General features: G+C 48.4%; 1 protein-coding gene across 1 annotated transcript; it reads left to right on the top strand.

Moving 5' to 3' along the window:
• Positions 1-2: 2 nt before the first annotated feature.
• Positions 3-533, top strand: RNF225 (ring finger protein 225; the record flags this gene model as incomplete). Its single annotated transcript, XM_049622253.1, has 1 exon — positions 3-533. A coding segment is annotated over one exon (531 nt), but the record flags the coding sequence as incomplete, so codon positions are not given.
• Positions 534-20,888: the final 20,355 nt, after the last annotated feature.

Genomic DNA, 20,888 nt, shown 5'->3' with positions numbered 1-20,888 from the left:
CTACCAACGGCCGCCGGCGGCCCGCGCCCGGGCCGCGCAAGTCCCGCGCCGCCCGCCCGCCGCCGCTGCCGCCGCCGCTGCGCCTCGGCCGCCCCCTGTCCCGCCGCCTCTCTCTGAGCAGCCCGGCCTGGGCCTTCAACGCGGCCGTGGCGCTGGCCGTGCTGGTGGCCGCGGGCCTGGTGGTGTCGGGCGTCTACATCTTCTTCCTCATCCCGCACGCCGCCTCCTCCGGCCCCGCGCGGCCCCAGCTCGTGGCGCTCGCCCCCGCGCCTGGCTTCTCGTGGTTCCCGCCGCGGCCCGCGCCCGGGGCGCCCTGGACCCCCGCCTGGACGCCGCGCCCCACGGGCCGTGACCTGGACACTGCCCTGCCGGGGGCTGCGGAGGACGCGCCGCAGCCCGAAGGGGGCTCCGAGGACACGGCGGAGGGCGAGGGGACGCCGGCCAGGGCCCCGAGCCGCACGTGGAGGGCAGGGGCTGGGCCCGGCTGGGCCCCGCGGGGACGGGGCGCGAGGAGGGTGTGGGGGCTGCAGTAAACGCATCTGTGCTCCGGGTCCTATCTTCAGGCCTGGGGACCTCCGTGTCACTCTAGTGGGGCCCTGCCAGCACCCCTTGCCATGATTCTCCTGGAGGCCTTAGTAAGGTGCATCCCTTACCGATCGCCCACTTCTCCAGAAGGAGGCCTGGTGGGATCATTCCAGGCATCATCACCACAAAGCAGGGACCCTCTCAAGGACTACCCCCTGCCTTCATTCCCCCAAGGGGCCCTCAGAGAGCACCCATGACCCCAATCCCTGTGGACATCCGGCAGCTGAGGCTTATAAAGATCCCCATCTTTATAAAGGTCCTGCTGGGAGCCACTCCTAAGCCTGGTCTCCATTAGGATCCAGTGGGAAGTACCCTTGATCCTCATCCCTCGTGGCAGTCCACCTGGAGAGCCCCTCTGACCAGTATGGTGCAGGTACCCTGCTAGGGACACCATCAGCCCTGATCACAGGGCTCGACTAAGTGTACCCCCAGTCATCAGACCCCTGGGGGAGCACCCTCAGCAAGCAGCTGGGGCTGAAGGCTCTGATTTACCCACTCTTCGGACTCACTGGAGGTTGCTGGGGCCCCCCATCTTTGGAGGCAAAGCTGCTGCTGCTGTTAGTCTCTGGCCATGGTCTGGCCCAGCCCATTGTAGTCCTCCCCCTCCCCCCTCCTCCCTCCCCCACCAATCCCTACTGAGGCTGTGGAGTTTTCCACTCTGCTGCATACAGGCTGGGTCTGGGTGGCATCCAGCTGTTTCCATGCTGGTCCTGTGTTGCCTCTCTGTAGACATAGCTGGGACTTGAGCTTGGAGGGGCAGCAGTGGCCTGGCCAGGATTTAGGAGGGACAGATAGACCCTGAGCCTCAAAGACTAGCTCCCACTTGGTCCTGAGTACCAATTTGCAATGGGAGTCTCCACAACTCCAATGGGTCATGGCTTCTGGGACCCTCCTGAAATGCTGTAGGGGCAGCTCTGGTCACCTAGGCTTAAAGAGGCTAAGGTTGCCCTCTAGGTCAATGTCACATGATTTTGGGGGTGGGTGTTCCTGGATCTCCCTGGCCTGCTGGCAGGTATCCTGGCCACCTTAGGTTCTAGAACCTCCATCACCCCCATCTGCACTCAGTTATTGCACCTCTTCCTCCAGGGCTCTATCAACCTTTTTTGGCATCCTTGCCATTCCCCTAGGTGAAGCTTCAGCCCTCCCTGTGGACGGCAGCCTGCAGGGTTCCTGTCCTCCTCCTCTCAGAAGCCTTCCCTGCTAATGTCACTGCAGGGTAAATGGCAGCCACCTGCTACACAAACTGAACATGGGCCTTCTGTTCCCCCCAGGTCCTGGAGCCCACATCCTGTCTCACTTTGCCCAGGGTTGGGGTTCTGTGTTTTGTGGGTGGGAATCCAGCATTTTCCAGAGAGCAAAATGACTGCTATGGGGCTGGAGGCTCCTGTTTGACTTGTTTACATCTGTGTCCTCAGTGCCTGGCATACAGAGGGGGGCCAAATTGTATTCTGGGAGTGACAGCATTGCAGGTGACAAAGAGGCAGCCCAGAAATGCCTATGGGCACTCCAGGCCCAACTGTCTCCCAGTCACCCCGATCTAGGCATGTCGGCAGAGCTCCTTTTGATACAAGCTGCTCCTTCCAGGTGGAAAGCCAGAGGGGGAACATCAGGACATTGAAGGGAGTGTCTTCCCAGACCAGTTCTTGTTGCACACCCAGGTGTCAACGTCACCCACAGGGGCTGGGGGCAGTGTGCTGGGTCACTGGGCAGTCATAGCCCAGCCCACTCAGGGAGGGAGGGGACTTGGTCAGGCAGGAACAGGTTGGTGGTCTGTATTAGTTTTCTCTGGCTGCTGCAACAAATTACCACCATCTGAGTTCCTTAGAACAACACACATTAAGTATCTTATAGTTCTGCAGGCCTGGAGTCTTGAAATCAATTTTGCCTCGATAAAATCAAGTGTCCTCAGGGCTAACTTCTCTGGAGGCTCCAAGAGAGAATGTCCTTAGCTTTTCCATCTTCTTGAGCTGCATTCCTTGGCTTCTTCCTCTATCTTCATATTTTATTTTATTTTATTTTATTTTTTAAGTAACTACGTCTCACGTGGGGCTTAAAATCACAAACCCAAAATCAAGAGTCCTGCGCTCTACTGACTGAACCAGCATGCTCTATCTTCAAAGGCAGCAGCCTAGCAGCTTCAGATCTCTCTCTGATCTGCCTCCCTCTTTCACTTATAAGGACACTGTGATTGCATTGAGCCCCCCCAGATAATCCCAATTTCCTCAGCTCAACATCCGCATCTGCAAAGTCCATTTTGCCATGTAAAACAGATTCACAGACTCTGGGGATTAGGATGTGGCTATCTTTGGGGGACATTATTCAGCTTAGCATAGGGTCTCAGATATCCCTCTTCTCATTCCTTCCCTCCTCCACCCCAGGCTGGGAAAGTGGAGAGGGTCAGGAGTTGGATCCAGCTGGGGGTGTCAGAAAGGGGCCCTTAGCTGGTGGTGCAAAGAGGGAGAGACAATGCTGTCTGCTTGGAAGGAGACCTTAGAAATGTATCTTCAAAACAGCTGGCATCGAGGTAAAGGGACCTGGAACAGGAAGGTGGTGACTGAGGGCAGTGGGCAGGGCTGGCCCCTCCCCGCTGTCCTAACTAGCTTCCTCTTAGGGGCTAGGGAGAGTAAGAGAGTGCTTCTCCACTCTCACAAATGGAAACCTGAAGCCTCAGTCTTTCTTCCCTTTAAATGAGGCTGATGACAGATCCCAGGGGTCCTGAGCATTCCTGTCCACTAATTACCACCTTGATGCCTGCCCACCTGCTGCCCACAAACAAAAGGAGCTGCCCCAAACCACCCTGGGTGACTCCTCCCCATCCTTGCCTACCAGCCTATGTGGCCACCCAGAGCTGTGCTCTCCCAGCCCTCTCTCTGCCCACTGCATCCCTGCTGCATAACCACCCCTCACCAGCCCCAGGCTTGCTCCTTCTTCTAGGTCCTGGTGCCTCTGACTACCCAGAGATGGGGCATCAACCTCAATGCCTTGCATGGTGCCAGAGATGCCAGACGTTTGTTCTTTTCTCTCTAAAATGGACAATAAACATTTTACTTGCAGGAAAATTTTGTTAATCGACAAGTATTTATTGAGCACCTGCTGTGTACCAAGGGGGGCACCTGGGGACACCTCAGGAACAAAGAGGGCTCTCACATGCCAGATGACATCCATAAAGCTGAGCAGAGGGGCCATCATCTTGGCCACACTCCCTTCCTCGTCAAGCTCCTGGAGCCCCCAACTCCCCAAACCTTTCCCAGGTCGTCCCCCAGCTCTCCCTCCCATGCTCTCTGAAGGGCCCCCAGGTACTCCATTCTACAGGGATCCCACCAGCCTCTTCTGATTGGAGTCAAGGAGGCTCCTGCTTACTCCAAACCCGACCCTGACCATCAGGCATCCTTTCGTGTTGAGACCAAGGGAACAAAGGCCTCAGAGGGCCCTCACTGGACCCTGAGAGCAGCAGCGTCCAGATGACATATGGGGAAACTGAGGCTGATGGGCTGGGCAGGACATGGATTTGAACAAAGACTAGAGCTTTCTGCAAAACACTTTCTCCCCTCAACTCCACGCCCTGGCGGGGCAGCCTTGGTTTTTTCCCTTCCCTGGAGGTGCAGTGGAAGTTCTCTCTCAGTGCTTGGAGTCTTCTCTCCTTGCTAAGACGAGCAGCAGGCCAGGGGAGCTTGGGAGAGCTTCTGGCATTCCCGTCTGGGGGGCCACAGGAAGAGGGAGAGGTGAACAATAAACAAAAGACCCAGATACCTCAAACGCCTTAACGTAAGAAAAGGGGCAGATTTTGCGATCGCCTTTGTGGCGCTTCTGCTGTGTACCAGGCCCAGCGCTCTGGACACACAGGCCCATGCCCTCGCAGGGCTCACGCCAGACACAAGGTGGTGGACAGGGACTAAACTCGATTTGAACAGAGATAATACAATTATGGATAAATTTTAACACAGACAAATGTGAACGCGGGCAGATTAGATCACGAGGTTTCCAGTGGAGGTAAGTGCCAGAGGAAGACCCCAAATGTGCGCTGGGCAGGTGGACCTGCCTGACTCTGAGGCACTCTCACTAAAGCTAACCACGTATTCAGATTAGAGCTGGCAAGTGCTAAGATCCTCCCATCCCAGAAGGGAGACTGAGGCTGGGTCAGGGAGCATCTCCACTAGGAGCCCAACTTGGCGGCGCAATCCTGGACGTCTCCTCCAAGCTGCCACCCCCTCTGCGCTGGCAGTCTCTGCAGAGGCTTGGGGCCACAGTGGCCTGAGCGACCTGTGACCTGAGTTCTCCCTCCCTGGGGCATGGGGCATGGATGCTTCACTTTAATAGCCCGGGAAAACTTTGGGTATAGGGTATAGGACTTTTTCAAAGAAACTTCTAGAAATCTACTCTTTCCTTTTTAATTTTTTTAGAGAGAGGGAGAGAGAGTACATGTGAGCAGGGCAGAGGGTCAGAGAGAGAGAAAATGGGGATCTTAAGCAGGCTCCATGCTCAGTGTAGAGCCTGATGCGGGGCTTGATCCCGCGACCCTGGGATCATGACCCCACGACCCTGGGATCATGACCTGGGCCGAAATCAAGACTGCCACTCAATAAACTGAGCCAGCCAGTCGCCCCAGCTCTGTAACTTCTTAATTAGGATCCAGCAAACTTTTTGTGTAAAGGGCCAGATCATAAATATTTTCGCCTTTGTGGGCTGTGCAGTTTCTAGTCACTACTCTGTCACTGTAGTGTGAAAGGAGCCATAGACAATATGTAAATGCATGGCTACGACTGTGTTCTAATAAAACTCTATTACCACCTTATAGCACCCAGAATGGCTAGTATCAAAAGACAAGAAATAACAAGTATTGGCAAGGATGTGAAGACAAAGGAGCCCTCGTGCACTGTTGATAGGAATGTAAATTGGTGCATCCACTGTGGAAAACAGTATGGAGGTTCCTCAAAAAATTAAAAATAGAAGGGACACCTGGCTGGCTCAGTCGGTGGAGCATGCAACTCTTGATTTCAGGGTTGTGAGTTCAAGCCCTGTGCTGGGTGTAGAGATTACTTAAAAAATAAAAGTCTTTGGGGTGCCTGGGTGGCTCAGTCAGTTAAGCCTGTGACTCTTGATCTCAACTCAAGTTTTGATCTCAAGGTCATGAGTTCAAGACCCATGTTGGCCTCTGGACTAGGCCTGGAGCCTACTTAAAAATAATAATAAATAAATTTTTTAAATCTTAAAAAAATTAAAAATAGAGATACTGCACAATCCAGTAATTTACTGAGGAAAATGAAAACAATTTGAAAATATATGCATCCCTATGTTTTTTTGCAGCATTACTTACAAAAGCCAAGATATGAAAGCAACCCTAATGTCCATCAATAGATGCATGGATAAAAAAGATGTGGGGTAAATACGATGAAATATTACTCAGCCATAAGAAAAGAATGAGATCTTGCCATTTGCAAAAATATGGACGGACCTAGATGGTATTATGCTAAGTGAAATAAGTCAGAGAAAGACAAATACCATATGATTTCACTTGTATGTGGACTCTAAAAACAAAACAAATGAACAAACAAAAAAAGCAGAAATAAACCCGTAAATACAGAGAACAAACTAGTGGTTGCCATAGAGGAGAGGGGACACGGGATGAGCAAAATGGGTGAAGGGGAAGGGAGGTAGAGGCTTCCAGTTATGGAATTAATAAGTCATGGCAATAAAAGGTACAACATAGGAAATATGGTCAAGGGTACAGTAATAGCGTTGTATGGTGACAGATGGTGGCTACACTTGTGGTGAGCATAACGTAATATATAGACTTGCTGAATGGCTACGTTGTACATCTGAAACTAATGTAACATTGTGTGTCAACTATACTCAATAAAAACTCTATTTATGGATGCTAAAATCTGAATTTAATATAATTTTCATACGTTACAAAATGGTGTTCTTTTGATTTTTTTCAACCATAAAAAATGTAAAAACCATTCTTATCTTGGGGGTAGTACAAAAACAGGCAATGAGCTGCATTTGGACCACAAGCTATAGTCTGCTCTTGCCTGTCTTAAATTACTCATGACTCTTGATTTTGATATTCAGTGAACCACAGAAGACAGTGTCCTTCTTTTTTTTTTTTTCAACATTTTTTTTTTTTTTTTTTTTTTTTTTGGGACAGAGAGAGACAGAACATGAACGGGGGAGGGGCAGAGAGAGAGGGAGACACAGAATCGGAAACAGGCTCCAGGCTCCGAGCCATCAGCCCAGAGCCTGACGCGGGGCTCAAACTCACGGACCGCGAGATCGTGACCTGGCTGAAGTCGGACGCTTAACCGACTGCGCCACCCAGGCGCCCCGACAGTGTCCCTCTTTGAGTGGCCGTGTGCACACGGTCTGAGGAGCATTCTTTCTCTCTGAACCAGGCTGGAGTATGGTTCTTCTGACCCAGCTGGCTCTTGTTGGTCCCTACTCCATGGGCTGCAGACTTGGTTTATCGTCACAGCTGGCCCCTCCCTTGCCAAGAGGCCAGCTCAGAGCTCATTGCTTCCATCAGTTCTGGACTCCATCCCAGGCTAAGTGAAGAGCTCTGTAGTGGGTGGAATAATGCCCCCCAAAGATATTCATGTTCTCATTCCTAGAATCTGTGAGTGCTATATGGCAGAAGAAACTTTACAGATGTGATTAAGGATCTTAAAATGTGGAGATTACCCTAGATTATTTGTGTCGGGCTTCAATGCAATCACAAGTACCCTTCAAGAGGGAGACAGAGGAGTCAGAGAAAGAGATGTGACAACAAAGACAGAGGTCAGAGTAATGGGGCCACAAGCCAAGGAATGCAAGCAACCACCAGGAAGTGGAAGAGGCAAGGAACGGATTCTCCCCTAGAGGCTCTGGAGGGTGTATGGCCCTGGTGACACCTTGATTTTGCACTTCTAGCCTCCACAACTGTCAGACAATAAATTTCTGTTGTGTTAAGCCACCCAGATTATGGAATTTTGTTATAGCAGGCCTAGAAAATGAATACATCCATATTTCCACTTTCAACCTCTTGCCACTTCTGCTCTCTGTCCCTTCCTGCCCCTGCCTCTGCCCTATCTCTCCCTCCTCCACCTCTCATTCCTCTCACCGCTCCCTCTAGTGTTTTCCAGTTTTGGTCTTCACTTAGTATATTATGAGATATGTTCATATCCTTAAACTGTTCTCAAATACTGGATACTCAGTTTCAACTGGATTTTCCTGTGCTTGAACACACCCTTCTGCACAACATTTACAGATTTCTAACAGGGCTGTGCTGAAAACCATTTATAGAGGTGTATATTGGAGAATCTGCCTTTTCTCCATGTTCTGTACTTCATTCTTGTGTCCTTGTCCCTCGTGAGGCCTCCTACATTCTCTGATCTTGCGCATCAGCCTCTTAACCTGATTTGAACCTCCTCAGTGGAGTTATTCTTAGTGTTAGACACACATTTATGATGGAACTGCCCCATTCAACCAAAGTCACCATGGACTTTGTCAGCATTTCTTCACTGTCGGCTTGTTGGCATTGAGTGGAGGACGAGGAGGCAACTTTCAAGCAGGGTGTTTTTATAAAAGAAGAGTCACAAATCTTCAAGGTTGGTCCTGCTACCCAGAAGATCCACCTCTGTGACATATGTAATCCAGTCTTGAAGATAATTTTACACCTAGCTGAGCACCAAGGGGCAATCCTTGGATAGGAACCATATGTATGTAGGGATGTGGGAGAAGGTTCTAGTTCAGTGCAAAACTTTCCCAGCTCCCATCCTTCAATAATAATGATAATAGGAATGTCTGAGTTGCTCAGTCGGTTAAGTGTCCAACTCTTGATTTCAGCTCAGGTCATGATATCATGATTTGTGCCCTCCATCAGGCTCTGTGCTGACAGTGGGAAACCTGCTTGGGATTCTCTCTCTGCCCCTCCACTGCTCACCCACACTCTCTCTCAAAATAAATAAACTTAAAAAAAAATAACAATATTAATAACTATGACAGTAATGTAATAACACTCATTGAGAGTTTACTAAATTCCAAGCACCACGGTTTGCCTGTCATTTTTTTTTTTTTTTTTTTTTTTTAAGCTCAAATAGCCCCACAGGTAAGTCCTAGAGATGGTGAAGAGGCTAATGATAAAAGACTCCAGAGCTGGACACTCTGTGCCCTTAGACAAATAATGTGATCTTTTTGTGTCTCAGTTTCCTTCATGCCAAAACAGGGGTGAAAATAGCACAAGCTTCCCTGGTGTTTGAAAGGCTCAAAGTTATATAAAGACTAGATACATAGATAAAAGACAGTGCCCAGCAGAACTCAGCATGTGTAGTGATTACTATTGTATCTGTGTTACAGATGAGGACACCAGGGCTCACAGAGGTTCATCTACTTGACCAAGGTGACCCTGCCCCAGTATAATTATGCTTGGAGTAGGGATGTGAACTTGGGGTTACAGGACTGCCTTGTATGCAGAGGAAGACTTTACTATTCTTATTTCATGGCCAATTTAGTAACTAATAGATTTATCAAACAATTAGCATGTTTAAACATTAAACAATCAACATTCCTAAATAACTACCAGTGGGACGAGTGAAAAATAAAAACTTAGGGATTTAAAAAGTCGTATCCATGTTTAAATATTGTGTCCCACTCATAGGTACTCAAGTGAAATGAAAACTATATTCACAGACCAGTATACAAATATTCATAGCAATTTTATACTTTTTTTTAAATGGAAGCAACTCCAATATCCATTACTAGGATGAGTAAATACAATGGGGTACATCCATAAAATGGAATCCCATTAACCAATCAGAAGCAAAAACTTAGGGGCGCCTGGGTGGCTCAGCTGGTTAAACTGGGCTTTTTTTTTTTTTTTTTTTTTTTTGAGAGACAGAGACAGCGTGAGCGGAGGAGGGGCAGAGAGAGAAGGAAAGAGAGAATCCCAAGCAGGCTCCGAGCTGCCAGTGCCGAGCCCGACACAGGGCTCGAACTGAGGAATCGTGAAATCATGACCTGAGCGGAAACCGAGTGGGACGCTTAACCAACCGAGCCACCAAGGTGCCCCTAAACTGGACTCTTGATATCAGCTCAGGTCTTGATCTCATGGTCCTGAGTTCAAGCCCCATGTTAGGCTCTGCACTGGGCATGGAGCCTACTCAAAGGGGGGGAAAAAAAAAAAGAAGCAAAAAATTAATGACATATATGCAACACCATGGAGGAAAAAGTCTTAAAAGTATGAAGGTAAGTGAAAGCTAGGAAAGAATGATCTTTAAGATTCCATGTATTATTTTTTTCAAGATTTTATTTTTAAGTGATCTCTACACCCAAGATCCAGTGGGACTGGAAGTCACAACCCGTATATCGAGTTACATGCTCTACCTACTAAGCCAGCCAGGCACCCCTGTAAGATTCCATTTATACAAATTCTAGAAAATACAGAATTATATTTTTCCACATTGGCTCTACTCATAAGGTGAGAGTTTTCTGAGCCCAAAGAAGAAAACATATGTGGGGCATTTTTTACTTAAGTCTTTCCCCAATGGTTGCGCATGTAAAATTCTCTGATATGAACTTGCTCCAGTAGACTTCAGAGGTGGGAGATATGACCAAGGCCCTGCGAAACTCCTTATGCACACAAGATTTTGCTCCGTGATCTCTTCAGTAGTAAAAGAGAGTTGCTTCTTCTCCAAGGACTTGCCATAAGCCACGCACTGAGAGGGCGAGTTTTCCGCGTCCACTCTCGGGATGTTCTGCACAGGGATTGTTGAGGCCTTAGCTGCCCGATAAGGGCACATACTGAGCAGTAGGAAGGCCCAGGCGGTGCACCATCTGCATCTCTGCCTACATCCAACTGTCAGCCTTCCTCCCCACACCTCCTTTTCCTCTTGCAGAGGTTCCCCAGGCATTAGTCCTTAGCTGCTCCACGCCACGGGGAACGACTTGGGGGCGGCCGCGGGCACGTGCCGGCTTCTGCTGTGGCCGCGGAGGACGCCCCCTCTCTGAGCGGCTGCACAGCCCCCGGGCGGTCCCACTATGGCTGGGGACGCCGGGGATCGAGGAGGCGGGACATTCGTCGCGGTGAAGGCGCGTTCATGGCGTGGTGGGACACCCCCCACCCCCACCCCTACACTCTCGTGCTGTCCCTGTTCCTGATTCCGCCCTTTCAGGGAGCCTTACAGACGCCGTCCCGTTGCTGCTACCCGATGCCTAAGCCAGAGGCTGTCGGAAGTGGAACTCTAGACAAACAACCGTCGGAGGCGGGCGGCGGAAGTCCCGCCCCAGAAGCCCTCCCCGAAACGCCCTCTCCTGGGTCTTCATTGGTCAGGGCCGAGAAGTCGTCGCAGTGTCTTCTGGGTAGCATAGTTCGCGCGGCTGGGCTCTGCGCTCCCGGCTGGCTGAGTCCTGTGGGTGCTCTACAGGCTGGGTGAGGGCAGCGTCCGTTGTCGTATCTTTGCCGAGCCGTGAGCCTCCAGTATTGGCTCCGTCTCCCTGAGACTCGTTGTCCCGACTATGGGATGGGCTGCCTGTCACGGAGATATCCAACCAGGCTGCGCGCTCTCCCGAGCCTCCTCACCCTGTCCTCGTCCCCGCTGCCCCGGCTAGCGGCACCCAGGTCCCTGTAGGCATTTTACGCAGGAAGGGGTGAGGATTGAGGCCCAGACTGCCACGGTCAGCCTGAGGTCATCCATCCTTTGGCAGGGCTGGGGTCGGGTCTGCCGACCCGCGGGACCCACCGGGGTATCCGCCTTTCAGTGTGCAGCTCCGCCCCCAGGGTCTCGAGGCGTTGGCGGTGATGACCGGCTCAGATGAGTTGAGGGTGCTCCCTTGGCCCTCGCTAACTTAGACCCCGATATCTGGGATGTTGGTATCCTGAGACTTTTCCTCCTCGCCGCATTTGCCTCTCTGCCCTTAATTACTTGGGCTTTGGGAGTCCCATCTGGCCCATAATTCAGCGGTTATGCAGGAGAGTTCCCATTTCTGTCAGTCAGTAGGATGTGATATAGAAAGTGTTAAAGACACAGAGACCAGCAAATCCTTGGCAGTGAGGATGAGCTGGGAATGTTAAGAGAACCACAGGCCCCACTTAGGTCTTTTGAGAACAGTGAGCAGGGGCAGGAGTCAGGCGGAGAATGGACCTAGACCTCTGTTCTGAGGATGCTGGGCGCCATGGGAGATTTAGAGCAGAGGAGGAAGATGATCTGACTCAGGTGTTGGGAGGCTCTCTCTGGCTAGAGGGGAGAACAGACTGTACTTGAAGAAGGCCCATGAAGAGGCTGCTGGTGACAGGTGGCTGCACCAGGGTGGTGGCAATGGAGATGGCAGATATGCTTGTACTCTGGATCTGTTATTTGAGTAGGACCAGCCCAACTGCCTGATGTGAGGCAGTGAAAGACACTGAGCTATCAAGGGTTAGCCTAGGTGTTTGGACTCAGTGGTTTGATGGGTGTAAGATATATCAACAGATGTGGAAGTTGATGTCTAGAGCAGTTTCCAGGGACAAGATCTGGAGTGTGGTTTTGGAGATTTTAAGCATGATATATCCAAGTACTCTTGAATGGGGGTGTTGTGTAGGCTCCCGGATACACAACTCTGGAATTCTGCAGGATCAGGGCTGGGAACATCCAAAGGGTGGGGCTAGAGAGTGGAACTAGGAACAATGTGGGATTGGTGAAGGAATGTAAAGAATACCCCTACAGGTTGGAGAAGGGGAGGCTGAGAACCAAGGACCAGATGTCCTGACTATGCAGTTGGAAGGTGATGGTAGGTGTCATTAAGACACTGTGAAGGCTGGGCCAATGTTAGCAGGGGAATAAAGAGGGGGAGTGTCAGGGGGCCAAGGCACCTGAGAGGCAAGTGGACCTGGGGTGGAGCCTATGGCATGGCGGTGATGGATGTAGGTGGTAAGTGGGCCCAGGATTGGGCTGATTCTGTGGGATCTCTAGGCTTTTATGTCTGCCCCCTTTGGGGCCCGAGGCTTTTCATTCAGGGTTGCAGAGGCACTCAGTGGCAGATGGGGGTCACTTGGGAGACAGGTAGGGTCCCAGGCCCGGTGGGCTGGACTCTGAATGTGCCTTAGGAGGGGAGAGGAGGGTCACGGCAAGTGAAAGGACAGCTTGTGCAAAGGCAGAGTTGAAGGAATTCCGGGATCTCAGAGATCCAGTTGTACTTCTGAGTGGCTGAATATTGAAGCTAGGAGCAGGGCCTGGTGGGGAGTCTTTAATGCAGGGGTGGGGGATTCCTGTGGCACTGGGCCATTGGAGGTGCAGGCGCAGACAGGCCTGAGCCAGGATAGGATTGTGGTTTCTATGCCACAGACTCTCAGGATGCCACATGGAGAGTGGCCTGTGGGGAGGCCAGGGAGTTGCCAATGGGGTGAGCTGGTGAGGTTGTGCTAGGGGTGTGGAATTATGAGCATGCCAAGTATGTTATGTGCCTGATAGGGGGGAGGGCAGACTGAAGGGCCTTGGGAGCGAGTATCTCGACCTAAGGGAGAATGGCGCGTGTAGGTTTGGTTGCATCTGAGAGGTGTGATCTGAAGGACACAGAGGGAATGGGCTGGGAGGAGAAAGGGTGAGGCCTGTGTGGCTGGACCAGAACATAGATGGCATCCATCCTGTTGTTGCTGTGGGCTGGATACAGAGTCCAATAGTAACATGAGGAGAACAGCATCAATGATGTTGTGACCTTGGTATTCTCTCTGAGGTAGAGTTCTGGGGAAAGGGGGAGCATCAGGATGTGTTTGGGGGTGGTGGTTTGGGCCTCTGGGGAAATAGGATGTCAGTGAGAGATGTATTACCCTTCCATGTCAAAGGCCTGGCTGGGTGTGTCCCTTTGTCCATATTTTGGTTGTTTTTTCTGCCTAGTCATCAACCCCTAGGATCAGTTGAACCCACCACTGCAGGGTATGGTGACATGTGAGGATGTGGCCCTGTATTTCTCCCAGAAGAAGTGAAGGCTCCTTAATGTAACTCCATGTAATCACCATGATGTGATGTTGAACTTTGAGCTCGTCGGCTCACCAGGTAAGTCCCTTACGCCCTCCTGAAGTATATGATCACCCTCTGCCTTTTCCCATGGGAAGTTCTGTCTATCCCAAAGCTGGACCAGAGGGCTGCTTCTTTCCCAGGTTCCCTATGGTGGGTGCTGTGGGTGCTGTGACTGGGCCAGGTGTACTTTCCCTGCATTTCTTTGAGCAGCCCTATGAGTAGCCCCAACAGGTATTACCTGAAGGCTTCATAGGGTAGAGTTTGGGGGGGCCAGCTCTTTCACAGGTATCCAACTGATCCCACCAATCTCAGCCTGTCTCCAGCTTGTTGATGTGTGTGCAGCACATGCGTGAGAGCTTAGTTGCATCTCTAAACTTTTTTAATAGCAGAAATTACAGGAAAGCCTTCAGATATAGCTCCAACCTCATTCAGTACTGAGAAATTCATCACCCCAAAATGACTTGTAAATGCAGTGAATGTAGAAAACCTTTACCCCAAAGCCCCAAATTTGTTCTACATGTAAGTTTTCCTACCACAGAATATCCTCTTTAGCCCAACCAGTGTGGGAAAGCCTTTAGCTACAGCTCCAACCTTATTCCACACCAGAAAGTTCACGCTGAGGGCCTTAGAAGTACAATGAAAGTGGGAAAGCCTTTAGCCATGGCTATCACCTTGTTCGGCCTCACACCAAAGAGAAGTCTTTGCGAGGGAGCCACTGCCAAAGGTTCAACCTTGTGTAATAGTTTTCTATTGCTGTGTAAGAAATCACAATTACCAAAACATCCATGTATTAGTTCACAGTTCTGAGGTCAGAGTTCTAGCACGACATGGCTAAGTTTTCTGCTCCTACTAGGGTGAAGGTGCTGGCTAGGTTGAGTTCTTCTCTGGAGGTTCTGGAGAAAAAAATCCATTCGGTCTCATGAATTACAACAGAAAAATCTTGGGGCCTTAGAATTCTGCCCACCATGCTTTTTAAAAAGGGCAAAAGATTGGGACACCTCCACAGACAGCCAATAAACACAAGAAAATATGCTTGGGCACCTGGGTCGCTCAGTCGTTACGCATCTGACTTCAGCTGAGGTCATGATCTCACGATTTCTGAGTTCAGTTCCCACATCAGTTGAGCTTGTATGCCTCTAATGGTGAGCTTTGCTTCCTCTGTCTCTCTGTCTCTGTCTCTCTGTCTGCCCCTCCTAGGATTCTTTCTCTCTCTCTGCCCCCTCACTCACTTGTGCTCTCAAATTAAAAAAAGAAAATAAAAAAAGAAAAGATGCTCAACATCGTATGCCATTAGGGAATTGCAAATTAAAACAAGAGCATTACATATGTATTAGAATGGCTAAAATCCAAAATACTGACAGCAGGAGGAACCAGAACTCTCATTCAATGGTACAGTCACTTTGGTAGAGTTTGACAGTTTATTGCAAAGTTAAATATAGTCCAAGCATATGATCCAAGCAATCACCCTCCTAGGTATATACCCAAATGTGCTGAAAACTTAAGTCCACACAAAAACAAGCACATGGTTTATAGCAAGTTTATTTGTAATTTCTCAGAACTGAAATCAACTCAGATGTCTTTCAATAGGTAAATGGATAAAGAAACTATGGTGCACCCATACAATGGGATATTATTCAGCAATAAAAAAAAACAACAACTGAGCTATCAAGTTTTATCAAGCTTAAGACAGGGAGGAATCTTAAATGCATATTGCTAAGTGAAACAGTCTGAAAAAGGCATACTGCATAATTCCAACTTTATGGCATTCTGGGAAAGGCAAAACATAGAGACAGTAAAGTAGTGGTTGACAGGGACTTAGAGGAGGGAGGGAGGGAGGGAGGGAGGAACAGATGGATCACAGGGGATTTTTCATGCAGCACAACTATTCTGTATGGTACCGGAATGACTGACACATGCGACATTATGTACTTGTCAAGAGTCAAGACCCATATTATGTACAACACAAAGGATAAACTCTAATGTAAACTGTAGACTTTAGTTAATAACGTGTCAACATGGGTTCATCAATTATAACAAACATACCACACTAAAGATGTTAACAGTCGGGGAAACTGTGCAGGGATACCAGGAATATGGGAAGTCTGTACTATCACCTCAATTTTCCATAAATGTAAAACTGCTCTAAAAATAATGTATATTAATAAAAACTAGAGTAATATTGGAAAACATCAGAAATTTTAAAAATGAGCCAGGGACGCCTGGGTGGCTCAGTCACTTGAGTGTCCGACTTCAGCTCAGGTCATGATCTCACGGTTCGTGAGTTCAAGCCCTGCATGAGGCTCACTGCTGTCAGCACAGAGCCCTCTTTGGATTATCTGTACCCCTCCCCTGCTCACGCTCTCTCAAAAAAGAATAAACATTACAAAGGAAAAATGAGCCAGACTAGAGACAAAGGGAAAATCATATGATTTTCACTTGTAGTTCATAGTAGCCTACTTGGAACACAGCTGACCAGTGTGAAGCATTGTCTACTCAAATTTAAAACAGTTCTCCCAATGACAGGCCCAAGGAGACTCATACAATGAACTTAAGAGCTGCACTGTTTTGAGGGGAAACTGCCTAACAACAGGCACTACTGGAAATGATTAGGGTATCTCCATTAAAAAATGTTGGCACCAAACATGATTGTATTTATAATCAGCAAGTATACTTCTAAACATTCTTGGACAATCAGAACACATCATGCGCTTGTTAAAGAGTAGACAGAGTCCCAGCTGGTGCCTTGGATGTTTTCACTCTCTCTTCCCTGCTCCCGATGAGCAGGGTCTTGGGGTTATCTCCTTGTCCATGTCAACCAACCCAGTAAGTACTAAAGCTGAAAGTATGTGACCCCAGACAATGATCTGAATCCACATGAAAAAACAAAAAAGCACCAGTAATTATGTAAGTATAAGTAGAAATGCATATTTCTTAACTTATTGTAAAAGTAACTATACAAAACCATACACACACACACACACACACACACACACACACACAACTATACACAACTATATATCTATCTATATCTATATCTATATTAGTTGTACTGTTTGGCCTATAACAAATAGAAATATACTTTCCATTAGCAACACAATGGAGGTGAGTGGGACACTATTGGCTTAAGGAAATGGCTCCAGTGAGTATCTCAAATTCAACACATGGGCGTATTTATTTGTCCAACCTCATCAAATTTTGCACTTGAAAGGAGTGCATTTTGTTGTACATAAGCTACACATTAATCAGGTTGACTTAAAAAAAATTCCAGCTAGAAAATGGGCAAAAACTTAATATATTTCACTAAAGCAGATATATTATCCATATATCCATATATTACCCATATCCATATATCCATATATATCCATATGTGCAAATACATGCATGGAAAGATGTTCAATAGCAATTACTGGTGGGAACGTAAAATAGTACAGCTACTCTGGAAACAATTTGGCAGTTTAGTATACACTTACTGTACAACTCTACAATTGAATTCTTGGGTTTATCACCTCCCTGACACAAACAATGACAACTCATGTCCACACAAAAATGAAAACATGTTCAGAGAGAACCGAATACAAATGTTAGTGGCAGTGTTATTTGTAATAATAATAATAATAATAATAATAATGCAGACAGCCCAGATGTCCCTCAATAGGTCAATAGCTAAACAAACTGTGGTATAGCCACACTATTCAGCAATTAAAAAGGAACAAGCTACTGACACACACAACTTGGATGGATCTCAAGTGCATTATGATGAATGGTGAAAGCCCAAAGTATATCCCATCCATACTATAGGATTCCATTTATGTGACATTCGTGATGTGGCACAAATATAGTGATGGGGGACAGATCAATGGTCGTCAGGATTGGGAGAAGGTGTGACCTAAGGGTTAGTTAGAAGAGCTTCCTTGTGAAATGGAACAGCTCTGTAGTGGATGGTGGTGGTGGTAGTAATATGAATTTAAACATATGATAATATTTCATAGAACTACATAAAGAGTATATGTGAAAATTGCTGTCATCTGAATAAGGTCTGTGGTTGAGTTAAAAGTACTGTATTAATACTATTTTCCTGGCTTTGACAATGTACTATGGTTACGTACATTGAGGGAAGCTGGACGAAGGGTACATGGGATCGGTTCTGGAACATCTTTCAAAGTACTTCAAAATAAAAAGTATTTAAAAAATTCCTTGAATGTATATGTCCAATTGAGTGTGGAAACACAAAAAAAAAGCACTATGAAATAAGAGTACATATCTATTAGAATGGCTAGTGTAAGGTAAACATACATACTACTGTGCTTACAAAAGGGTCAGGCAAACAGTCCTTGTGGCGTACATGAGGAAGCTCACTGGGATTAATATTGCTGTAAGACCCTCACAGACACTGCTGGGCTTTATATGGGAGGTAGAATAGGGGGTCAGAGCCACTTCTCCACAGGGTCACTGGTCTCATCTGTCAATCCATAAAGTACACTGACCCCTCAACCTAGCAGGAAGACTTATATGGAATGTTTGTACTTTGATAAGGGAGCACATCACAAAATACAGGCAGGACTCTTGCCCAAGAGATGTATTCTTACATGCTACATCATTCCCAACTGGAGACATGCAAGAATAATTCCCCCTAGACTATGCAGAGAGAAGGGTCTACACTGTTTCAAATTCAATGTATAAAATGTGATTCTGTATCTTATACTTTCAAATCCACACACTTCAAACTTGCATCATATGTAACCACCATGTCCTGCTAGATGCAAAATGGTACACAGAGGCAAGGGGGTCAGAACTTAGGGAGTCAGGCTGAGCTGATTTGTACCTGGGCTCCCATGTGACTGTGGGTACAATGCCTCACCACTCTGTGTCCATTTTCTTATGTATAAAATGGGGAAATTAGGGGCGCCTGGGTGGCTCAGTCGGTTGAGCTTCCGGCTTCGGCTCAGGTCATGATCTCACGGTCTGTGAGTTCGAGCCCTGCGTCGGGCTCTGTGCTGACAGCTCGGAGCCTGGAGCCTGCTTCGGATTCTGTGTGTCCCTCTCTCTCTGACCCTCCCCCGTTCATGCTCTGTCTCTCTCTGTCTCAAAAATAAATAAACATTAAAAAATAAATAAATAAAATAAAATGGGGAAATTACAATCAGCCCATGGTGGGTGAGAATACCAACATTGAATGCCAGCAATGGAAGCTCAGAATCACTGCTCAGTCTCTGTATGGCTGTGTGGACACTCCCACCTTCAGTCACACTCCACAACCTTTCACAACTGGTTGGCAGGAAGTATCTCCCAACTGCTAACAGCCTCCCATGCTACACTGTGATCTGGATATTTCCAGGTGTCCACCTGCTGCGGCAACCCAAATTGCACCCTCCTCTTGCCATCCTTCAGGAAGCCAGTCCTAAGTAGATGCCCCACATTTAGGGGTGCCTGGGTGGCTCAGTCAGTTAAGCGTCCAACTCTTGATTTTGGCTCAGGTCATGAACTTGTGGTTTCAAGATTGAGTCCCATGTCGGGCTCCACACTGATTCTCTCTCTCTCCCTCTCTCCCTTTGTCCCTCTCCCCTGCTTGTGCTGTCTCCCCACCCCCCCCCCCCCAAAAAAAAGATGTCCTACATTTAGGGTCACCCTGCCACCTTCCCAGTAAGACTCCATTATCTCATTACCTGTCCTTGTGGTTCCTAAAGAAGCTCTAAACCTTTAATCTGAAAAGTAAAACTACTGAGGTCCAAGAAGTCAACCTCAGGAAGTAACACAAATAAAAACCATAATGAGCTGTGAATGCAAGCCCAAGAAAGATGAGTAAAGAGAGGAAACTTCAGTCCGAGAACACTTGGGTTCAAATTGTAGTGCTGTCGCCTACCAGTTGTGACCAAGTAAGCATGAGCCTCTGCCCACACCCAAGACAGGGAAGCCTGGCTCACTGAGGAATGGACTTTCTAGAACTACTGAAGAATGTGTATCTGCCCAAGACATGTTGAAGATGGCCAATGTTTTCAGCAGAAAGAAGGGAGAGGGGAGGTGAGACATGGAAGACAGAGAGGTGAGGGACAGCCAGGATAGAGGAGTCAGGGAAGTAGATGAGAGGGTAGACTGTCCATTAAGTCAGGAAGATAGAAAAGTCACAAGGGTAGTGGCCATGGCACTTGGACACCAGAGGTACAGCTCAGGCTCCAGGCACAAGAATAGTCTAACCCCAGAGACACTCCCACTCCCCAGCTTGCAATCTCGATGGATGAGCCTCTTCAGGACCTCTCATGCATCCTTGGTTTCAAGTCTACCTGGTCCATCAGTGCTCTTGACAGTACTCTAATCAGGTGACCTCATGGAGTGGAAAGGTGATAATCATGCAGGGAATACATACTGCTAGGCTCAGAGTCCAGCCTAGGCTAGAACAATCCACCCAATGACAGTAGTCTGTGGCCACTAACCACAGGCATGTACCATGTGGTGAGGGCAGTCCCAACTGTTCCTGCCTTCTTGGAGAGAATACACAGGTGTAACTGAGGAACAGGGTTGCGAGGAATATCTGAAGATATCCGATCAACTCAGGACCTGTTAATAAGAGGTAAACATTGCACAGCCAGGGGGCTGGAGTCAGGATTGTAAAGAGGATGAAAAAACACTAGGGGGTCAGGGAGGCACCAAGACCTGAGATGGCATGGACCAGACGCCAGGTGTGAGAATAGCCCACCTCGGGCAGTCACCAGGGCAGGTCTCCTCATCAATTCCATTGGGATAACCACAGGGAATGTAGAAACCACCAGAGCTATGCGAGCTGATGAGGTTTGTGAGAATCCACCCCAAGAGGACCAAACCACCCTTCAACAGACCATAACCCGTGAGGATCGTCTGTATATGAACAATACTGAAAATCCACAAACTGAATGTTCAGGGAAGGTCTCCAAGGCAGAGCCCAGTGGCCCCACAGACAATCACCATGTCAGTGCATGAAATGTTGGGCATCTTAGAGAAAGTGACTGAGCTGGACATGACCTGCTGCAAAGAGTTAGACTTCTGACCTGATTTCAGCCACTCATGGCCCCTTGATAGAATGTGTGTGTGTGGGGGGGGAGGGGGGTTGTTCACAGCAGTCAGGGAGAGAAGGAAACATAGCCTGGGGGCCGCAGCTACAGGACCACCAGAAACTTGCAAGGCGAACACGGCAAGAGCAAAGAAAACAGAGTTCTAGGTGTGGGAGTAAGGAAGCCAGTGGCCCGACCCAGAGGTCACCAGTGCAAAGTTCTCAAGCATCACCCTGGGGTAGGTTGCTCTGGGACTCAGCTAAGTGTTCCATTCTTCCTAGGAGACTCGGCACCACATCCTCTAGGATGAGTGCAT

The sequence above is a fragment of the Panthera uncia genome, assembly GCF_023721935.1.
Source record: "Panthera uncia isolate 11264 chromosome E2 unlocalized genomic scaffold, Puncia_PCG_1.0 HiC_scaffold_19, whole genome shotgun sequence".
Taxonomy (NCBI): Eukaryota; Metazoa; Chordata; class Mammalia; order Carnivora; family Felidae; genus Panthera; species Panthera uncia.
This window is presented reverse-complemented; position numbering and strand designations above follow the sequence as displayed.